This window comes from Tachysurus vachellii, chromosome 10, assembly GCF_030014155.1.
Source record: "Tachysurus vachellii isolate PV-2020 chromosome 10, HZAU_Pvac_v1, whole genome shotgun sequence".
In the NCBI taxonomy this organism is placed as follows: Eukaryota; Metazoa; Chordata; class Actinopteri; order Siluriformes; family Bagridae; genus Tachysurus; species Tachysurus vachellii.
The window spans coordinates 12,192,970-12,213,797 of record NC_083469.1 but is presented as its reverse complement, the minus strand read 5'-3'; the positions used below and the strand labels follow the sequence as shown (position 1 = coordinate 12,213,797).

Genomic DNA, 20,828 nt, shown 5'->3' with positions numbered 1-20,828 from the left:
AACGAAGGATAGTGGACATTCATATTATTAATTTGATTAATCTATTTGAAACACATGATATGGTTTGTTCTTTTTTTATAAGTTGTATTCCTAAATTATGCTTTAATTGAATATAATGAAAGGTGAAATTGTCTTTATTACAATTTTCTTCAGTGGTCTCACTGTTTCATGGTTAATCGAATGTTAGTCAAAATGCACCTGAAATCAGGACTCCATTTCAGATACTCAATGTTTCAGATATTTATGACAGTTCATTCTCTTTTGCATTAATATTCTCCTCCATGTGTTTAGGAAGGCTTTCCACTAGACTTTGGAGGGTGGTTGTGGGGAGGATTAGTGATGTCAGGCACTGATGTCAGGCCACTTGACTTCCACTACAACCTTGGCAAATCATATCTTCATGAACATTTCTTAATGCATAGGGGCAATGTCATGCTGGACTAGTGTGGGTCTTTTAGTTTAATTAAGTAAAGTGAACACAGGTACTAATTGGAGAATGCACATGTATAGGTGAAGGTCATATGTCCACACATATGACATAATTTACAGTAAATCTTTTTTTATTATAGTGACAGCATAAAAAATGTTATAATGCATTTTATATTTTAGATTAGGTTGTCATACTGTGACCATTTAAAACCACATGCACAGCACAAATCAGGGTTGTGAAGCACATTGAACAACAAACAATCCTCTGATTTGTGGGAACAGAATCTTGTAACGAGTCGACTCAGTTACAGAAAGTATTTCAGTATTGGATCAGTATCTGGTGCTTTACTAGCAACTCTGATATAGAAAAAAAAAGAAGTGGGGTCAGTGCAATCTCATTTATAGCATTTAGCAGACACCCTTATCCAGAGTAACTTACAATTTACACAACTGAGAAATTGAGGGTTAAGGGCCTTGATCAGGGGCCTAGTAATGGCAGCTTGGTAGACCTGGGACTTGAACGCATAACCACTAGGCTACAACATCCCCGTATGTCACACGGGTCTGGGGAAATGTTTTAGATATATAAGAATAACCATGTTGCGTGTCCGACTTATTTGTTTTGGGTCCCTTATGCACAAATTGCGGGCTTTGCTCACCTTGCCTTTGTCCAAACGCACTAGGAGGCGCTGAATCCCAGCGAGCAAAGTGTTCAAGCGCTGAAGTGCCGCAAATGAGTCAATGTGCGGAGGCCACTCATGCTGCCAGCCCCCCCTTCCCATTTACTCGCCATCATTCAGGAGCGCTCTTCTTTTGCTGCTCATTTCTACCTCTCGCATCTCCGCAGTCTGTCGGAATTCCCAGCAAGATAATTCACAGTATTTAAAGACAACATCAGAATATAAAAAATATATAAATTATGTTCGCGCGCATGTAGAGGTCCTAATCTTCAGTCATTTTACGCACAGCCCTGTCAGGGCTCTGGAAGAAGACAGAAGATTTCGCTCTCCGTCCTTTCCCCTCCTTTGTTTTTCGTTTCTTGGAGATAAATGTGCATGCTGAATGGCCAGTGCACAGCCCGGGGTTCACGCGCTACAGCTCAAGCCGGTGTGCGTACCGGAGAGTCTGAAGAAAGGAAGCAGGTTTATGAAATGGGACGAGGTAAGTCATGGACAACAGCGATTTCCCTCAATGGATTACGTTTTATAAAAGCTGTAACTTAAATTCTCTCATCAAAACATAAGTTTTAAATTTAAACATAAGAAAGATAGCTTGGGCAACTCTGCCATCCGTTTATCAGAGAGCTCGCGCCACCTCAGCGTATTCTGAACCCATGCAGAATCCCGAACGTTCATAAACAGGTTGATGCACTTAAACGATCAGTGTATTTGTCCTTTTTAATGCACCAGCATGCTCCACTGCTCTCGGTTGTTGCTTCTGCTTTCAAGGTTATTGAAATCCCAGTATTTAATTACTTTTTATAATGTATCTTATTCACAAATGGCTGGAGGACACAGGTGGATTTTATTTTATTTCCATCTCAGAAATAATGGCATATCTGTTAAGATATACTGTGGTATTGACTGGGAGATACGAGCAGGCTGCTGCCGGTTGAGTAATTATTGGAGTGTAATGCAGTCCCTCAGTGCTGCACTGTTAATGATGGGGAAGCGGTGAGGATGAGGATGCTGATCTGCTCACCTGTTGGTTCTTAAAAAAGACATGACAACTCTACTACTTAACTCCAGAGCTGCACTGAAAGAAGCTTACGTGTATTCTGAAACAATTTTACATAGATTGGAATAGTGGGTTATACTGTACCTTGTCCCACTGACCGATTCCTATAAATAACACAATAGAGTGCTTGTGATAGACTACTTCAAAAAAATGTACACAATAGATTACTTGTCTAGCTAATATTAGTGTACAATATATTACAATAGAGTATAGAGCACCAGGTATTTGATGATGCACCAATTCATCTTAATATTGGGCCTGAAGCTTCTTTCATATATTTTCCAATTTGATCCGATGAATAATGTTGTGAAAGGATGATACATTGACTGATATAACATAATCATGCATGTAAACATAAGGCATGACTTAAAATATATTAGTCATCATGCCATCAGGGTTTTGCATAAGCTTAGAGAGAATTAGCTCAATTTCTAAGAGGATGTCAGAAATCGACCATCCCTCAGAGCTGGAGCCAATTCTATAATATCCATATTGTACCAAAGAAAAAGTAGAAAAAGTGGTACTGCATCCCTAGGAGTTGATGTTATCCATAATTTATGAGAACACAATATCTAAAAGAAACACACACACACACACACACACACACACACACACATACACTTTGAGAATGTGCTCAAATACAACAAATTAATGAAATAAGAAGCCTTATTTTTAACATTGAAGTGAACAATCCAGCAAATAGCACCTTCACACATGTGATGCAGATAGTGCAACCCATTCATGCATGCTCACATCTCTCTGTGATCAACAAGAGGAGGCAGATGCTTATGGTGAGCTGCACAACGTCAAATGCTGTTCAAGCCTATTCATCACTACACCCGCAAAATCTTACAAGATGCCAGAAGGGAGACAATAAATAAAGGTTTGTGGTATGCTCACGCAGAAAATGTAGGCAGTTCAAAGCTTGGGCTACACATAAAACTGAAAATATTGGTCTGTTGCTATGGCAACTTTCATGCTTTTAATCCTCCTCTTCTTGGCTCTCTTACTTTAGCTAAGATGCGCTCTGCCACCCAACTTAGATGTGCTTGTGCATGTGGGCAAATCCTCCATTGGTCTAAAATAACACAATTAGAGAGCTGTAAAGGATACACCAAGCCACAGTCGACATTTGGCACTGAATAAAGAGGGAAAGTGTCTCTTTCCCTCTTGAGATAGACAGACATTTGCTTCACAGAATCCATTTAGTTCTGATAAGCTATATGTAAGTCTAAAATAACATTGCAGTTTCCAGTCATTGTGGAGGAGGTGAGCTCTATGCAGGGTGCCAGGATTTGGGAACTTGCACCAATGGAAGTTATTAAAAATTAACATGAATATGTAGAACACTTATGCAAGGTCTGACTCAAACTTCAAATTTTCATGCAGCTCAGACTCAGAGACCAGACAGTGTATTAAATCGCATTATAATGGTGATATTCCATGGTGATTTTTATGATGATTAATAATTGGCAGCATTTAGTAGCTGGCAGGTTTTAGTTTTATGCTGTTATAGCATTGTAATCTAAAGATACATTTACATTTATACAAGGAAACATGAAGTATACATGAAGAACGGGACCATTTGAAATGAGTATTTGTTTTGTTCTATTAAGGATTCGTCAACAGTGACGCCAGTGACCTTACGTGTGGATCCGCAGGGCTACTTTCTGTACTGGACTGATCAGAATAAGGTAAGATTTTATTTTATTTTTTTCAATTCATCCATTTTAAAAATTTATTGTAAAATATGTGTCATCAGTGGACATATTTTCAGTTCCAGTATATGATGATTTCGTATATAGTATTCAGTATATGATGAAACAGTATGTAATGATCTAGTATATATCAATAGTATGATGATTAATTTACATCACAATGATTCAATATATAGTATGATCATCATGATGTAACTTACATCCATGTTATTGCTTTAGTTTGCAGTGATACTGAACCCATTTATTCTGGATGTCATGGTGTAAGCATACATGTGGGAATGTGACATATATACATATTAAAGGGCATGAGATAGAGATGTAAAGGGTAAGATCACTTTCTATTATTTAACCTCACAGGCCGCTGATTTCAGAGATTGCACTGCTGAAATAAAGACACCAAAATTATAACTACAACAAGCAAGCACATTTTCTGACAGATAAAGCAAAAAAAACAAGAAAAAACTTATCAAAGTATTTGAGAGGTCGAATACTTGGAAAGTATTTGAGAGGTCGAATAATATGGAAATCTAAATTTAGCTAGATTGCGGTGTCACACGCAGACATAAAGTAGTGAAAAGTGAAAATTTGCCTGAAGGGAGAAAGTGTCCATAGTCCAGATGGATGGCTTACCACCAGATAGCCTGAAAGTTCCCTATTGAGGGCCTCATTTCAAATAAACAGTGTCACAGGAATAGTAGAGAAATTGAATCAGACAGCTTACTATTTTAAAATTTTTAATGATTTTTAATGATTTTTAATGGTGAATTGAAACAGTTTTTAATGTGCAGTGGGAATAAATTTTGATATGTTGATACATGAATTGTCATAATTACTGCTGTCTTGTAAAATTTTGGTAAACACAGAAACACAGAAGGTTGTAGACATAATGTTACAGGAGAAGCAACCAGCGTCATGTGTATTTTTAGTATTTAAAACAATGTTGACTGTAGATTTTTGAAAAAAAAAAAGGCATTTTTGTCACATTCGGACTTTGGAAGCTGAAAGTTTAGAAATATTGTGCAGTGGACAAGAACTGGCCCAGGTCAGTTTATTTACCGCAGAGGACATACGCATTTGTGACCAGTGAAGCACTGAAGCACTTTCAGAATCGCAGTCAGGTCATGTAGCATAAAGGTCTGTGCGGTTCTGGGTTCTGAAGTTAAACCAGGCATGGCAAATGTGATTTGCATTCAGGTTCAAAGTATTCGACCTCTCAAATACTTTGATAAGTTTTTTCTTGTTTTTTTTGCTTTATCTGTCAGAAAATGTGCTTGCTTGTTGTAGTTATAATTTTGGTGTCTTTATTTCAGCAGTGCAATCTCTGAAATCAGCGGCCTGTGAGGTTAAATAATAGAAAGTGATCTTACCCTTTACATCTCTATCTCATGCCCTTTAATATATATATATATCCAGGTCTTGTGAGAAATCAGAACTTTATCCTTTATCCTATAGTAATAAATGATCTTGCTAGAAATATTTAAAACATAAAAAGTCTTGATAGGGACAAAGAATAATTCTTAATATTTTAGATACTGTTCAAAATGTCCAATGTGAATTTTTTGTAAACCTGCTTGGGTGCTAATTTACAAACTTGTATGCAGGGTAAAACTTCAAATATTTTTTAGTGTTCTTCACATGGTAAAGGTCATGTACATTATTAGAATTAGAATGGCAGCCAGATTTTGAGTGTTTGCTAATTTTCTGTTAACAACCTCGGTTACTTTCAACCCTGTTACTGATTTAAGAGTGAAATGCTGCCATTGCCAGCAAACCTTGTTTTTTTGTTTTGTTTTGGTTTTTTTTTTGGGTTTTTCTTTTAGTAAAAAGAGCTAGTTGCCTGAGTTTAGTTATTATTTTGGAATATTTAAAAGGCATGCTTTTTAGATTCCATGTTGACAATAAATTTAAAAATATATTGTTTTCAATTTTAAGAGTTGAAATGTCACATCAGTCATACAATCACCATCTTCGCTCATGGTATATTAATCATCGCTACCATACACTCATACATTTAATTCATGAAGCTGAATCACAAGATGGTCTGGTGATTAGAATAGCTTCTCATACATTGCACTCAGCAGTAATTGCTTTCAAAATGATGCAAATAGATTTGCAAGTGCATCAGGTTTCAGTGCATCATGTAATAAGGGTGCTATGATGCTTCCTTTCAAAGAGTATCTGCAAACATGATAAAAGAAAAAAAAAAGAAATATAGTGTTTTGTTTTGTCTTAACTCGCACTGATTTTGAAAGCATGGACTACCATTTAAAGAGATTTGTTCTGATTCTCTTTTCACAATTCTCCTCTCACTACAGTAATTAACACGAGTCACCTCCCTTGACCCCATGTTTTTATATGTATAATAAATAAGCAAAAATCTTTCATTTGTATCTAGAGAATGGGCTTTATGTCTTCAGAAGGGAGCATTCGTCTCCTCATTTTGCCTCAAGGCTACCCACGCATGTGTTGTGCTGACCTTAACCGTGTTCACTGTAGGTAAAAATGTTTTGTAAGAAAAAGAGTTTTGTAATATAGTAAAGATTGAGTAAAGAAAAGATATAAGGCAGTATCTCTGTAGGTCAGCTTTTTATAAAAGAAGGAAATTCATAGTTCTAGGAAATGATTTGAAATTATTATTACATAAACCTGTCAGTAAACTCCACAAAAAAAACACAGAGTCCCTTATTATATTATAAATACCTTATGCAGTTTTTTTTTTGTTTCAACCAGATATCAGTTCATATTTAAGAGCATTGCAATGAGCTTCAGTGCATCTCTATAGATTAATTCATACAAATTATTTTTGCTCTCAGAAATCATAGGTGATAGATTGCGTGATCGTTCACATTTGAATTCAGCATAAATTTTTTGTTGGATCAAACAATTGTCTCCAGTTTCCAACTAAGCCAGACATATACACCACTCACATATACACAAAATCAGTATGAATTAGTCTATCAGGGAAATGTAAACTCCAATGCATTGATAAACTGCACCCAATACAGTTTGTATAGTATCATTTCAAATGGAATATAACTGATCTGATGTTTTCCACAACTGTATGTCTGATCCATCTTTTTGAATTGAGCCACTGGATAATAGTATCCAGATGCTAATGAATATGAATGTGCACACATTAATGAGATCTAAATGACTACACGCTATGTAATTTTGCTTTTAAGGACAAAGCCAAGCACATCAAGTTCTGGGATGACTGGATTCCCTGACATAAATGTGTGTTGGAATAATAGTGCAATCTATTCTGCAAATCACAGCTTACAATGACTTATTATACATGTTTGCTGTTGTAGAGAATGTGTGAGGAAATCATAACCAGTTGCTAGCGGCAGGAAAATAATAGCGTGCAGTCGTGTTATGCAAACCAAGGGTCTCTTGATCAATACTCTGGTTTCTATTTTTAGAGGACTGCAGGTTGGCTTGTCGCCAGTGAGAGGCACAGCAAACATGACATTCATTTAGTACACAGTAGCAGTGGACTGCTGCAATTGCATCAGTTGCGTGAGTTATTCTCAGCCTAGGAAGTCAGTAGACTGACTGCGCTATCCAACAGACTGCCAGCACACTAAGTCTATCACTCAGCCTAAGTGGATTCTAAAGAAGGAATACACTGGTCTTGTTAGGTCAAATCATATTGTCTGTTATTACACCTTCCACCGGCTTCTTTCAAGTGTGTCTGTGACCCAAAGTCTCCTCAATAGGCTGCCTTCTTGTCCTGTTGCCATGGCACTACTGAAGCTTACAGCTGTGTGTGAATTTGAGGTAATCCAGATGATGATGAAGACAACAAAAGAGAGCATGAACATATAAATAAAGCCACATTTTATTTATCTAGATAAATTATTGATGCTCTTACCATTAATAATACATAGATGACATAATAGATACCTTCAACCTGTCATAACTTCATGAATCAGCCCATATGTTGTTGTATATAATGTCACACATTTACTATCTGATGCCTGATGCCTGTTGGGGAAATTTGTGTCTTCATGGAGAAGATGAATGTCTTCCTGAATGTAAAGAATGACTTCTAGTTTTATATTTATACTGTTAATGATACAGTTTGAAGCAATGCTTCTTTATTTTTTTTCATCGTATCTCAAAATGCTTAGATTTGTGCGATCAATATTTATGCAAGATATATAAAATACCATATAGCAGTATACAGCGCAGTACACATATAGATAAGTAATGACATTTCAAAGGTTAGACAAATTTTATAAACCCTCTATACCACCAAGTTATCCTAGTACATTTTAATTTTTGGCAGTTGTGAGAAAACAGAAGTTGCATAAATGGTTTTATTCAGGACTTAAATATCAATATGTGACAAACAGAAAACCAGACACATTTAATTCTAATGACTTTTCCAGATTTAACTGCCAGAATTACCAGTGTTTCATCCGAACAGATCATACAGAAATGTTTCCAATTTGAATTAATCCTAATTAATCTTTCTTCAAAAAAAAAACATTTCTATATTTTAAGTCAGAAATCTAAAATTATATTTTGACTTTTTTTTTAATTTTATTATAATAACTTAAAGACTGTCATATTACTGCTTTGCCTCTTAGTTATTCTGTTTGTAGTGATATTTTCTTATATATAGATTTTATATTGATGTACATTATTATGAGTGAAATCTTTGAACCTAACAATGGTTATTTAGCCATCAATTTTATAGTCGATTGATGTTCTGTTATTGTAATTGAATAATATTGTTCAATTATGCAAAGACCTTCAGTAAATTTTTATTGAATTATTTAATGTTTTGACTACACTACCCCAGTATAGTTCAGTGCTTTCAGTCATACTCTGTAGATGCAGTCAGACATAGACTGCACACAGTTTTGCTGTAGTTGTCTGAAGGGATAACGATCACCTCTTTCAAGGCTATAGGAAACAGCACTCAGTAATTGCATGTTTTCTTCAGGAGCATTTTGGCTTAGAATTGTCGGTTGTTGGATCCATAATCACTTGAATTGGCTACTATGTTTAACACTGTTCTTTTCTGTATCTTTTGTGTTGTTTCATTTAATCTTTTTATGGAATGTTATTATTGTTCAGGTCAGCCTTTGGCTTACTTTGGGTTTTTATATAATTTTATGTAAAATATATGATGCATGTACAAACCATATCTTACTTGGTGTCTTTATTTATGACAGGAAACTGACCTGTTGGATATCACCTATATCAAAGATGCAAGAACTGGGAAATGTACTAAAACGCCAAAGGTAAGTATCTCCAACCAGCATTATGAGCTCTTAGATTTATTTTTCAGAATATACTATCTAAATTCTTTTCATTAGGTCTTCAGTACCACCTCTTAAAAAGAGCCTTACCTATTCCACCTGCTGTATGTCCTGCCTGACAATCTAACTATAGATTAATTACGTTTGTGGGTGATAAGAATCACTCGGTGAGAGTAATGGGATATGCAGTCTGGGTCCAAATGCCAGAGGCAAGCATCTGGATCCACATTTAAAAAGCATCTAAAAAAAGTGTAATAACTAGTAACTATGTAATAAACATGATGAGTTTATTGTATTAAAGCTTAGTGTATAGACTATCTATCTATCTATCTATCTATCTATCTATCTATCTATCTATCTATCTATCTATCTATCTATCTATCTATCTATCTTTTTACATATTACACTCTCTCTCTCTCTCTCTCTCTCTCTCTCCGTATATATTTATATACGGAGAGAGAGAGAGAGAGAGAGAGAGAGAGAGAGAGAGAGAGAGAGATAGGTGTGGGTGTGTATATATAAAAATATAGAATATGTAATAGATACACTTATATGTACAGTACATAGATACAATAGAAACAGAATATAATAGGGTTCATCAATATTCCTCCTCATTTGCTGCATCAGTCTGTCAAAGACATCATCTTAGGGAGATTTCTCAAGGAGAGCTGCAAGATGTCAAGAGACGACACAGCTAAATGTAAGTCAGGGAAATTTACTGTGCCTGGGTCAAAGCTGACTGAATAAATCTGTAAGCTTCACATTCATGTGAATGTGCCTGCAGCTCACTACGAGCCATTCGTCCAGCGACACGCACCAAGGTCGAAGCTGATTGAAAAGAAAGAATGAATCACGTCAGGTGATTTGAGATTTCTTCTGAGGCAATGTTTCTGAAATAATCCAATGTATTACTCAGCACCTGACATATGAAGTATGATTGAGAGATGCTAGTTAGTTAGTGGAAGAATTTTTCCATCATTGTCTCCACATATGTTAAAGACTAAAATGGACACACACACATACAGATGGAGTAAGATACAAAATATTTCACTTTTATGCAATCGATCATCCCAAAAGCAATCTTGGCTACAAAGAAAATGGAGTGGTTGCTCAAGGCAGGAGCAATGAGATCCCCATCTCTAATCGCTACTCTTATTCCCGGAGGCACAGTAAAACCGTAATAGAAAACCATTTGGTTATAATGCATTATCAGCCCTCAATTGCACAGCACAGCTTCATTGTCGTTATATAGAGAGGGAACATAAATGCCATTCTATTGTTTGTGATCTTACCTTGTTATAAAAACTGTCATAAAGTTTGAAAATTAAAAAGCCTATTAAACTTGTTGACACTGCAGGAAAAGGATATATAACTTAAGCAGAGACAAGAACTAGTCATCTTTAGGGAACATTTATCTTTATTACTTTTTGGCACATTTGTTTTTCTTTCTAATTTTGTGCGTTATGAAATTTTTATAACACTGACAATTGCAATCTCAGCAGTGGGGTATATTGTGCTATTTTGTTGAATGCGATAAATTGTTGCAAAGATAAGACAATTATCTCCAAAACGTATCATATATAAGTGTTAAATTAAGAATGTGATACAAACCCCATTCTAGGATTAAGCATTGGGCTGTTTATTTGTAGCCATCTGTTGAAAAGCCACTGGCACTTTGTTAGTGCTGCTGCTTTTGGTAATGAACATATGGCTTTCTTGAAACAGTATTCCCAAGTGCCAGGAATGTAAACAGAAAATCTTTCTTAAACTATATTCTTGTTTTTATGCACACAATAACTTTCTTCAGCAACTTTCTCCCTGGGCTCTAAGGCATCCATACTCAGGCAAGCAAGCTAAGGACTGAATATAGAGCCTTGATCTGAGTGGAAGAGACTCCTTTTTAATTCCTGCCCACTTTTCCTCAAGCAAAAACTGCCTCAAGGAGGATTATCAGCTCAACAACACTGCCATAAAATCAGGCTGCTCCATCTGTTGACACGCTTCTAGAGGAGTTGAGAGACCAAAAGCTTGTGTGGATGTCAAAGCAGAACAGACCAAGGGTTTAAGACTCCTAATTTATTTTTGTACCTTTTTTACTTGCTCTTCTTGGTCAAACCTGTGCTTTATATTTGTTATATTCATGCTGTTTGGTACAAAGGTACAATTTGTGCACTCATACAGTTAATCTCTTTGCTGTAGAGGGCTGGCAGTCAATTTACTTTGGTTGAATAGATGCACAATATTACAAAACACCATCCTCTCTTTATCCATTCGTTTCTCAAACACAAAATCACTTATTAATATACTCAGTCCACCTACTTCCGTATTTTTGGGAGGTGGGACGAAACCAAAGAGCCCAAAGAGTCCCATGCAGACACAGGTAGAACATGTAACACAGCATGCTTAACAGACATTAAGCTCAGTCTCGAGACCATAAAGCTGTGAGGTGTCATTGCATCATTATTCCACCCTCGTCATTCTGCCACATACTGTATATGTATACATGCCTACACTGTAAAAAATGAGAGCCATTTTAAGTTATGTTAACTTATTTCTTCTCTTTAACTCCATTTGACATGACAAGTTTTGGATACTGAATTTAAGTTGATGCATTTTTGAAAATTGAACCATTGTCTTTACTTGTGAGTTGAAACAAAGTTAAAGATTGAGTTGAGTTTACAGCAGGTGAACTTTTGTTTCAAAGTTTAACCATCATGAAATGTCTTACAGTGATTATCGGGCCCTACATTTGGTCAAAAATAATTCTGTTTGTCGGAACATTTGGATGCTGTGATTCATCGAATCTCCTGCAGACACACTCATCTCGAGTGTCTGAAATCGGTCAGATGCTAATTATAATTTGCTATGCCTAGTGGACACTAGATGGCTTTCAAAATATTAAAACTGCTGTACTGCTCACACTACACAGCAATTAACACTCACATACTATTTCCATGTTGGCATAATAGTGAGTAGCGGATGACTGTTGATGAGGCTTAGACGTTACTTGACCTGTCACCTTGAGGGCTCCCGGATAAAGAGTGACAGCTTCCAAATTCCTGCAGTCTTAGTAAAATAACTGCTAGAACAATTTGCAGAAATGAAACTAGCAACAAAACTGTTGATTTTTGGAGATTTTCAGATATAACATCAAATAACCATAGCTATAGCAGTCTCCTCTCCTGGTTCCACACAGAATGTGTCATGGCCTTTGGCATGACTTTTTATTTTGGTCATTCTCTGAGTTTCCTTACTGACCATTGCTCATCACTTCTTTTATGCTCCGCTTGAAATAAAATTAGATATGGGAAGTCCCTTGTTGACATTTATGAGTTCTGAACACACCACATACCAAAATTCCAAAGCATGATTTCATATGACATACAAACAGAGAAGTTGTGTTCAATTTCATAGACTGACTTTAAATAGTGCATTGTTACATAAAATAGATGAATTTCAAAATTTAGCAGTAAAAAATATAGTTTTCATTATTTTGTCTGAATTATATGCAGCTTACAATTTTATTTATTATTTGATTTCTCCATAGGTTTTGCATTTTGTTGATTTTTACTATTATTATATTCCAAGTAGTAGTTTGTGCTGATACGTGATGTAAAACGTCATACATCTATTTGAAATAGAGGCTTTTTATTTACTTTTCTTGGCTGTCTAGAATGTAGCTTTATCATGTGTTATCCAAGCAGCTCACTAAGAAATCTGTACCAGTCTATAGACTGGGGGTAATCACAACACTGTACTTCACACTTCCTGAGGAGTCTTAAAGGACAAGCAAAGAGATTAGGTGCCAATCTGGGGCAGCTGCTGCAGATATCAATAATCTGTTGGCAGCAGGAAGATAGGAGCTAAAATCTTGATGTGCACATAGCATTAGCAGGCTCATTTATACTCTGCAAGCCTCTGAGATATTACTTATGAGACCTAGTCCTTTAGTTTCATCACCTCACATCCTCTCTATTGGAATTCCCCAGGGTTCACTTCTTGATCCAATCTTGTCCCTCAAATATATTAAATCATCAGGCAGGATGATATGCTGACAGGGATTCTCCTACTACTGTTTTCTTCCATCCAGCTCCCAGGTTTCATAGAAGATTCCAGATTGTCTTTCCGACAGCTTTTTACCTTGCTGGAAAAGAGCCGTCATCTAAACCTAAAGCTTGAAAAAGCAGGACTAGTGCCAAGGTCCTTCCTTTCTCGTGCAAGCTCTAGTTATTTCTAGACATATTTACTATTTCACTATTTCATGTGTCACACTAAATGAGATCACAACATCTACTGCCTTAAATTCAAAACTCTTATCTTGACATTCCAGGCCTCAAAGAGCTTGGCATACACCATCTACTTACCTTCATTCAGAGCTGCACACCCACATCAACTCAGGTCTTGCTTTAGGACTCTTGGCATGGCTGTCTTTGAGATCTGATCATGCTTGTAAAAAGAGATCTTGCTGCTGTCAGGGATTGGAGGCAGATGGATAGAAGCACTAACATAATATTTTTATAGTTTCCCAAATCTGGCTACCTTGCAGTACATAAGAATGGTGTTTACCCTGTCTACCCATTTATAGCTGGGAGTTCAAGGAAGTAAAATTGCTCTCTGGAATGGTAGAACGGCATAATCTGTTTGGTCAATCTCAGTGATGCTAGCCAATCATGATGGTCTGTTAATCTCATGTATGTAAAAGAGGGCAGATAACTTTCCAAATGTGTTGTACTGACCTGCTATACAATATAAACTGCAATTCAAAATGTTTACCCCCAGGCTTGGTAGTTGCTGTATAATAGGAACAAACTGGCTGGTAGGTGGGAAGACCAGATTAGAGAGAAATAATGGGAATAATACAAAAAAAATAAAAAAAATAAAATCCAAATACACAGGCGGAATTGTGTGAGAAATAGAGAGGTTAAATGATCAGCAATACAGAGCCTTATATAGCTCTGTTTTTCTGTTTTTTTTGTTTATTTTACAGGGAGGTTAAATGATCAAGATATATATATGTATATATATATATATATATATATATATATATATATATATATATATATATATATATATATATATATATATATATATATTATAGCTATATATATATATTTAAGTAGCTAAATATATGGGCATTTGATCTTCATTTTAACAATATAGGAAGATTCAAGTAATATATCTCAACAAATAAAACTAAAGAAAAGTCTTTTTTAATGATCTATAAATGTAATTTAAAAAAAGTCCACTTTCTTGTGAGGAAAAAGTAAGGACACCCCCACATTTATTAAACTGTACTTAAAGTACATTAACTGTACTTAAATTGTATAACATTACCTACACGTGTATCACATCAGGTGCAAATTATTAGAACATTTTTACAGAGCATTTTGAAGAAGTCTTGCCTTATTAAACCTCAGATATTTAGTTTGGTTTGCTCTTAATTGTTGTAGTGAGAGAGTATCAACATGATGAGATCTAAAGAGCTCCCTGAGGCCTTCAGAAAGAAGATTGTTGATGCTCATGAGTCTGGTAAGGGATATAAATAGATCTCAAAAGAATTTGTAATCAGCCATTGCACAGTTCAAAAATAATTTACAAGTGGAAAAAATATAAAACAATTGCAAACATAGCCAGGTCAGGCCATCCAAGCAATTTCACCCCAAGAGCAGCCCACAACATGCTTAAAGAAGTCTCCAAACCCCTAAAATATCATCACGGGACCTACAGCAAGCTCTTGCTACAGTTAAAGTGAATTGGATGATTTTGGAATTGCCAAGTCAAAGCCCAGATCTAAAAAAGAAAAAGGAGTTAGACCCTGTGGGGTGATTTGAAAATGGACTATATGCAAGAAACTCCTCAAACATCACACAGCTAAAATAATTCTCCCTTGAAGTGTGAGGGAAATCTTCTTCTAGTCAATGTCAGAAACTGGTAGATGGCTAAAAGAAATGCCTCATGAGGTTATTTCAGAGAAAGGGAGAAACACTAGCTATTAGGATAGAGGGTATAAGTGTCAAAGAAAAGGAAAACAATTGAAAAAAACATGTTTGTGTTAATAGTCCATTTTCATAGACAGTGACTGGGAGAAAACATGAAGCAGGAGGTCAGGTGAGTGTGATCATTGTAATGTTTGGCTAGATCTGGATCAAGACAAGGATAGATATGGATCAGGACAAGGATACCTTTCAAGTGAGATAGCATGACTGCTTTGTAAGCTCTTTCTGGACCGTTGCTTTTACCAATTAGTTGAAACCAAAAAAGATGTGAAGAAAATTTCACAGAAACAGCTGATCTTTATTTGGGATTAATCAGAATAATTTCACGATGATGAAGACAGCTGCATGATAATTACTTCTGAACATCAGATTGAATGTGAATACAGACACATCCCAATTATAAAAGGGTGTGCACACATTTATTTATTTATTTTTTTTATATATTTCCCTAAAATGTTCCTATTTGTTTTTCACTTAATTCCAATTTCACATTAACAGTAGAAAACATTCTGACATGATTTTTTTTTTTACATCACAAAAACATGCCATTTTAACAGGGGCATGTGGAGTTTTTATATTGATTGAACCTTTAGTACAAAGCCTGCAGTCCTGGCCAACTCAGAGGCACAGTGTAGCTTCACTTTGCTAGACCGTGGGCTAAACATTTGGCCAAATCCTGTTCTCAGTCGCAGCAGAGTCTTGATGGATTGTTGCCATAGAAACTCTTGTGGAACAGCTCCCCATGTGTGACCAAAGCCATAGGCAAAGGGAGCTAATGAGGTGGGAAGAAAGGGCATCCAACATGGCGAGGAGCTGAGCGAGGACAAGGTGACAATACAAACAACAGTGTTTCACTGCAGACAGGTTGCAGCCCTCCCTGCATTCACAGCTGACTCATCGCATCCAAGACGTCCTCCTCCTCAGTGCGCCAAGTATAATGAATATGCATTTTAGACCATTCTCACTTGGACAGAACTGAGAGAGAGAATGTTTGAGGAGACTCATCATTACCATACATCTGTTGTGTGTGGGGGTGGTGGGTCAGGTTAGTGGGAGGGGGATTGGATTGTAACACCACTGAATGGAAAAAGTGTTTATTCTTGTAGGTATATGCACTGATGTGTTAGAAAGTACAGCATGGTTATGTTTATTTATATTAAATAGTCAGATGTACATAAAAAAGCAACTAGAAATAGCATAACATTACAAAGGTGGAATGAATTATCATGTAGGGTTTCTTTTAAATAGTTAATTATTTGATGCCCCACAACTATTACTTATTGCATAGTTGGCATTTTCAGTTGTGCACATGCATATTTACATTTATAGAATTTTAGAGACTGTGTTTTCCTTCCAGCATGGATCATTTTTGACTAAATATGTGAAGCATTTCTCAGCCACACAGTATGCTAATCCTGAGTGCTCATCTTAAAATGTCAAGGAAGTTAAAACATGGGGTCATCAATTTATTACATCTAGACGTTATCAAACTCCACATTCAGCAAAGCCATTCAGCAGCTCTAATGATAACTCATGAAGTCACTGGAATTGGATTCCCAAGATCTGGAGCCCTGGATAGTCTGTTGGTTGGTTGTTATGTTTTTCTATGTCTATAATGACAAAATATGATTTTCCATTTAAATTTGAACATAGTAATTAGTCCTCCACACACTATTACTATAAATTGTTTGATAGTAATAGTGTGTGGAGGATTAGTTAATCTGACAGCATAGATAAATATCATAAACCTGACAGGATAGTTCTAGCATGCATTAAACTAAATTAGGAAAAAAAAATGTTTTTCTCAGTTAACATTCCACGGTGCATGGAGAAAGCCCTTCAGAATGTGTGGGCACTACCAATCCTGAAAGATACAGTATAAAAATAACAAATGTGTATCAAGAACTAGCATTGGGCAGGGAAATCCAAGAAATGAAATCTCTCAAGCCATTTCTCAGCAAAGTGCATTGAATTAAAGTGTAAAATTGGACTGCGTTCCAAGTCCAAATATATCAAAGATGCCAACATGGGCCAGAACAGAGCTATGAGTCATAATGAGTAGGAGCAAACGTAATCGGTATGACCAAAGTGCACTGGTGCCTTGTGTAGCAAATTGAACTGAATTATTTAATGTCATTTTGAATGGTCACTATGTGATTTTGGAGAGTGCTAAAGCGTCTTCAAAATGATGACAGAAGTAAGTAACCATGTAAAAATGTCAAAATGCAGGACCTTTTCCTGTATAAACCTGCAGTTTGTTGTAAAAGTAGAATGGTGAAACATTTTCCATATTGTTCAGCTGTACAGTTATCTTTGTGAATTATATTTATGTTGTTTAGTCATTTGTTTCGCTGTGCCTCAGACAGCACAAAGAAAAAACCTTCTCAATTGGAAAGTTATTACATGTCACAATAATTATTTTGTGATATCTGATGTATGTGCAGCAGGGTCCAACAGACCTGTTGACTAGTGGGACATCATGCTGCAGAGGGAAAAGCTGGGGGGAAACATGGATAAAGAGTAGAATCAAATGTCAGGGCCAGAATAAAATAATTTAAAAGTGATAATATTTGATATAATAACCTTGAACAAGTTGGAAATAATTGAATGGCTTTATTGGCCAGCCTTAATAACAAATCATAATCAGATTGTTACAGTAAATTATATAAAGCATTAAACAGTGCATTTGTCTTCTGTGAGTGTCCAATAGAGTCACAGTTTTTGCTATAAATACCCATCAGACAGCCATCTTTTTACTGGGGTACTTGTTCTGAAAGACACAGAACCATTTATCCAGGGTTTAAAAAACAGTAATATACTAGCAAGCAATGTCACCCCTAACGAGTGGCAGAGAATCTGTCTGGAAGGTTATTTCAAATCATAGGTCCACTAAACTGCCTTAAATGTAGGTCCCTCTGGATAAGGGTTTCTGCCAAATGCCATAAATGTAAATATAGATAACATATGCTGCAAAGCCATGACCTATGTTAACACACACTGTAACAGAGTATGAGTGAAGCTAGACTTCCTGGAATGACATGCATCTCCTCCTTCCTCAATAATGGGATCAAGTGGCCATTCTGTCTAAGTAATACTATGGGGAATGCATTGAACAGAGAATACTCTGCTTCTTGAATAGAAAGGACCATTGCAATGTCAACTGATTTGTTTAAAGAATTTTGAAAAATAACCCAAGGAAGAAATAATGAGTTCTACAAGTACGCTTATAGGGGGGCACGGTGGCTTAGTGGTTAGCACGTTCGCCTCACACCTCCAGGGTCGGGGTTCGATTCCCACCTCCGCTAGGTCTATAATTGATAAGGTCTATCATTCCTCCGCCTTGTGTGTGTGGAGTTTGCATGTTCTCCCCGTGCCTCGGGGTTTCCTCTGGGTACTCCGGTTTCCTCCCCCAGTCCAAAGACATGCATGGTAGGTTGATTGGCATCTCTGGAAAATTGTCCCTAGTGTGTGATTGCGTGAGCAAATGAGAGTGTGTGTGCCCTGTGATGGGTTGGCACTCCGTCCAGGGTGTATCCTGCCTTGATGCCCAATGACGCCTGAGATAGGCACAGGCTCCCCGTGACCCGAGGTAGTTCGGATAAGCGGTAGAAGATGAATGAATGAATGAATGAAGTACGCTTATGCACTCATATGGCAGAATGGCAACAAAATTAGTATTAGTGACTAATGTGATATAGGAAGTGTCATATCCTATATTAGCTACATGTCCTAATTAGCTACATGTTGCTAAAGAGATATCATTTTGCTATATACGTTTTGGGAATATAAGAAAAAAGTAATGAAATTAAAACATGGAAATTTTCACATTAGTACATATTTCGTTATATTCGTTATTCAGAACAGTAGAGAAAATACATTCACTGTGAAATAGTGTTCCTGAATGGCTGTTTATATAGGTAATGGTTCTTAACTTCCAAATAGATGGATCGAGCAATGGATGTTTTAGTTTTTTGAGAGTGAAATTCTGTGCAATTATTTTGTTTTCCATGAAACTGGCTCAGTGAACTGAATGATTGATTTGCTTCTGACACCAGCTCTAAATTTGGAATTTTTCCCCTTAGTTTGCCTAACTAGTCGGGTAGATTTGTCTTAGAATCATCATAGATCGCTGTATTATGGAGTGTCCTTAATATCAAAATTGTGTATTGAGCATTGCAGTATATAACATGTCCAATTATTGGCACAAGTCTGTTCCATGTGAATAGTAAGAGTCTAAAATATTGTCACATATTATAACACATATAACTTATAAGTTGTATTGTGTTTTAGTAAACATACCCAGCTCTTATACCTTATATTAAACAGAAAATGACCTTGTCATGAGTTTAATGATGATTGTATTTCAGTTAATTCTGAAATGAGATAAAGACGTCATGCTTTTATCTTTGACCAGGAAGCGAAGCTGCGAGAGTTACTTGATGTTGGGAATCTGGTGGGACGGATAGAAAACAAGATGCTGACGGTGGTCACAGGGCCAGACATGGTCAACATTACATATCTAAACTTCATGGCTTTCCAAGAGGAAGTGGCAAAGGTATTCTAGTGACTAAGGTCTATCATTCCATTAATTCAAATTTTTCATTAGTAAAGAAATATTTCTAAGCAAAATTTCTTTCTTTTTCTCATTCTATTTATCAGGCATTTTTAAGCATTGTATTATTGTCTTTTGTTCTCTGTAAAGGAGTGGGCAGATGAGCTGTTTAGTCTGGCATCCAACCTGCTGGCTCAGAACATGAATCGAGAGTCCAGTCTGGAAAAAGCGTAAGCACCCGCAGATAGGCTCATGTCGTCTACATTTATCCCTCATGGCTTTGGATGAAACATGACAGTTGCCATGAGCTTTTCACACTTTAGCATTAGCCTTAGGGCACCATCACGCCAAACTGACTTCACAATACATTTCTGTCAAGGCATCCAAACACATTTATCTATTAACAAAAAAAAGGTCTTGATTTACATATCTAGTATGTAATTTTATGAACAATGAAAGCACTAAACATACAGTTTGCAGTATGTATTAATTCACAATTGTTTTAAATATCACAAGAACTAAATATTATTAAATAAACATTTCTTTTCTTTCATTGAACATACTGCTTCATCAAACCAGGTACACAAGGCTTAAGCTGCAGCCAAACCAAGAAGGACGTATTCCTGTAAAGAAGTAAGCCACAGCCCGGGTATTAGATGTTCCATCTCCATATTTAAAGTGTAAATAATAAATAATCCCGGTTTGTAAATTTTCTTTTTTGCAGCATATTTCGCATGTTTTCAACTGACAGGAAGCGTGTAGAAACAGCACTGGAGAGCTGTAATCTTCCATCAGGCAGGGTAAGCATATGTTTGGCTAATCTCTCCAGGATCCTACTGAGAGAAAGCATGAGTGCACATTCTACCAGGAAGTGATCGCCTTGTATTTATGATTAACTGCATAGAAGCATACTGCATGCATAGATTTCAACCTTTTTCTATTTAATAATGTTAGTTGATGTTCATGCAATGCCTGTTCTTAATAAAATCCAAATTTATTTATATATGAATCCATAATGAATCACATCACATTGAAACAGGTGCACATTATTATTTTCACACCGCACAAGCGTCTTCTCTACTCCAAAATCATTTGTATGTTCTCATCACTCTAACAATGCAGA

The 20,828-nt window shown here is 36.3% G+C and overlaps 1 protein-coding gene across 2 annotated transcripts in view; it reads left to right on the top strand.

The window, feature by feature from the left end:
* Nucleotides 1–1,223: 1,223 nt before the first annotated feature.
* The window catches only part of LOC132852337 (1-phosphatidylinositol 4,5-bisphosphate phosphodiesterase beta-1), a 44,728-nt gene continuing 25,123 nt past the window's right edge, over nucleotides 1,224–20,828 (top strand). For both annotated transcript variants that reach the window (XR_009649114.1, XM_060879485.1), the window contains exons 1-7: nucleotides 1,224–1,590; nucleotides 3,783–3,860; nucleotides 9,071–9,139; nucleotides 19,568–19,708; nucleotides 19,856–19,935; nucleotides 20,285–20,338; nucleotides 20,430–20,505. Coding sequence is in view for 1 of the 2 variants with exons in the window: in XM_060879485.1 (XP_060735468.1) it covers nucleotides 1,492–1,590; nucleotides 3,783–3,860; nucleotides 9,071–9,139; nucleotides 19,568–19,708; nucleotides 19,856–19,935; nucleotides 20,285–20,338; nucleotides 20,430–20,505 (597 nt within the window). In the remaining variant the exon portion in view is untranslated. The remainder of the gene's footprint in view (nucleotides 1,591–3,782; nucleotides 3,861–9,070; nucleotides 9,140–19,567; nucleotides 19,709–19,855; nucleotides 19,936–20,284; nucleotides 20,339–20,429; nucleotides 20,506–20,828) is intronic.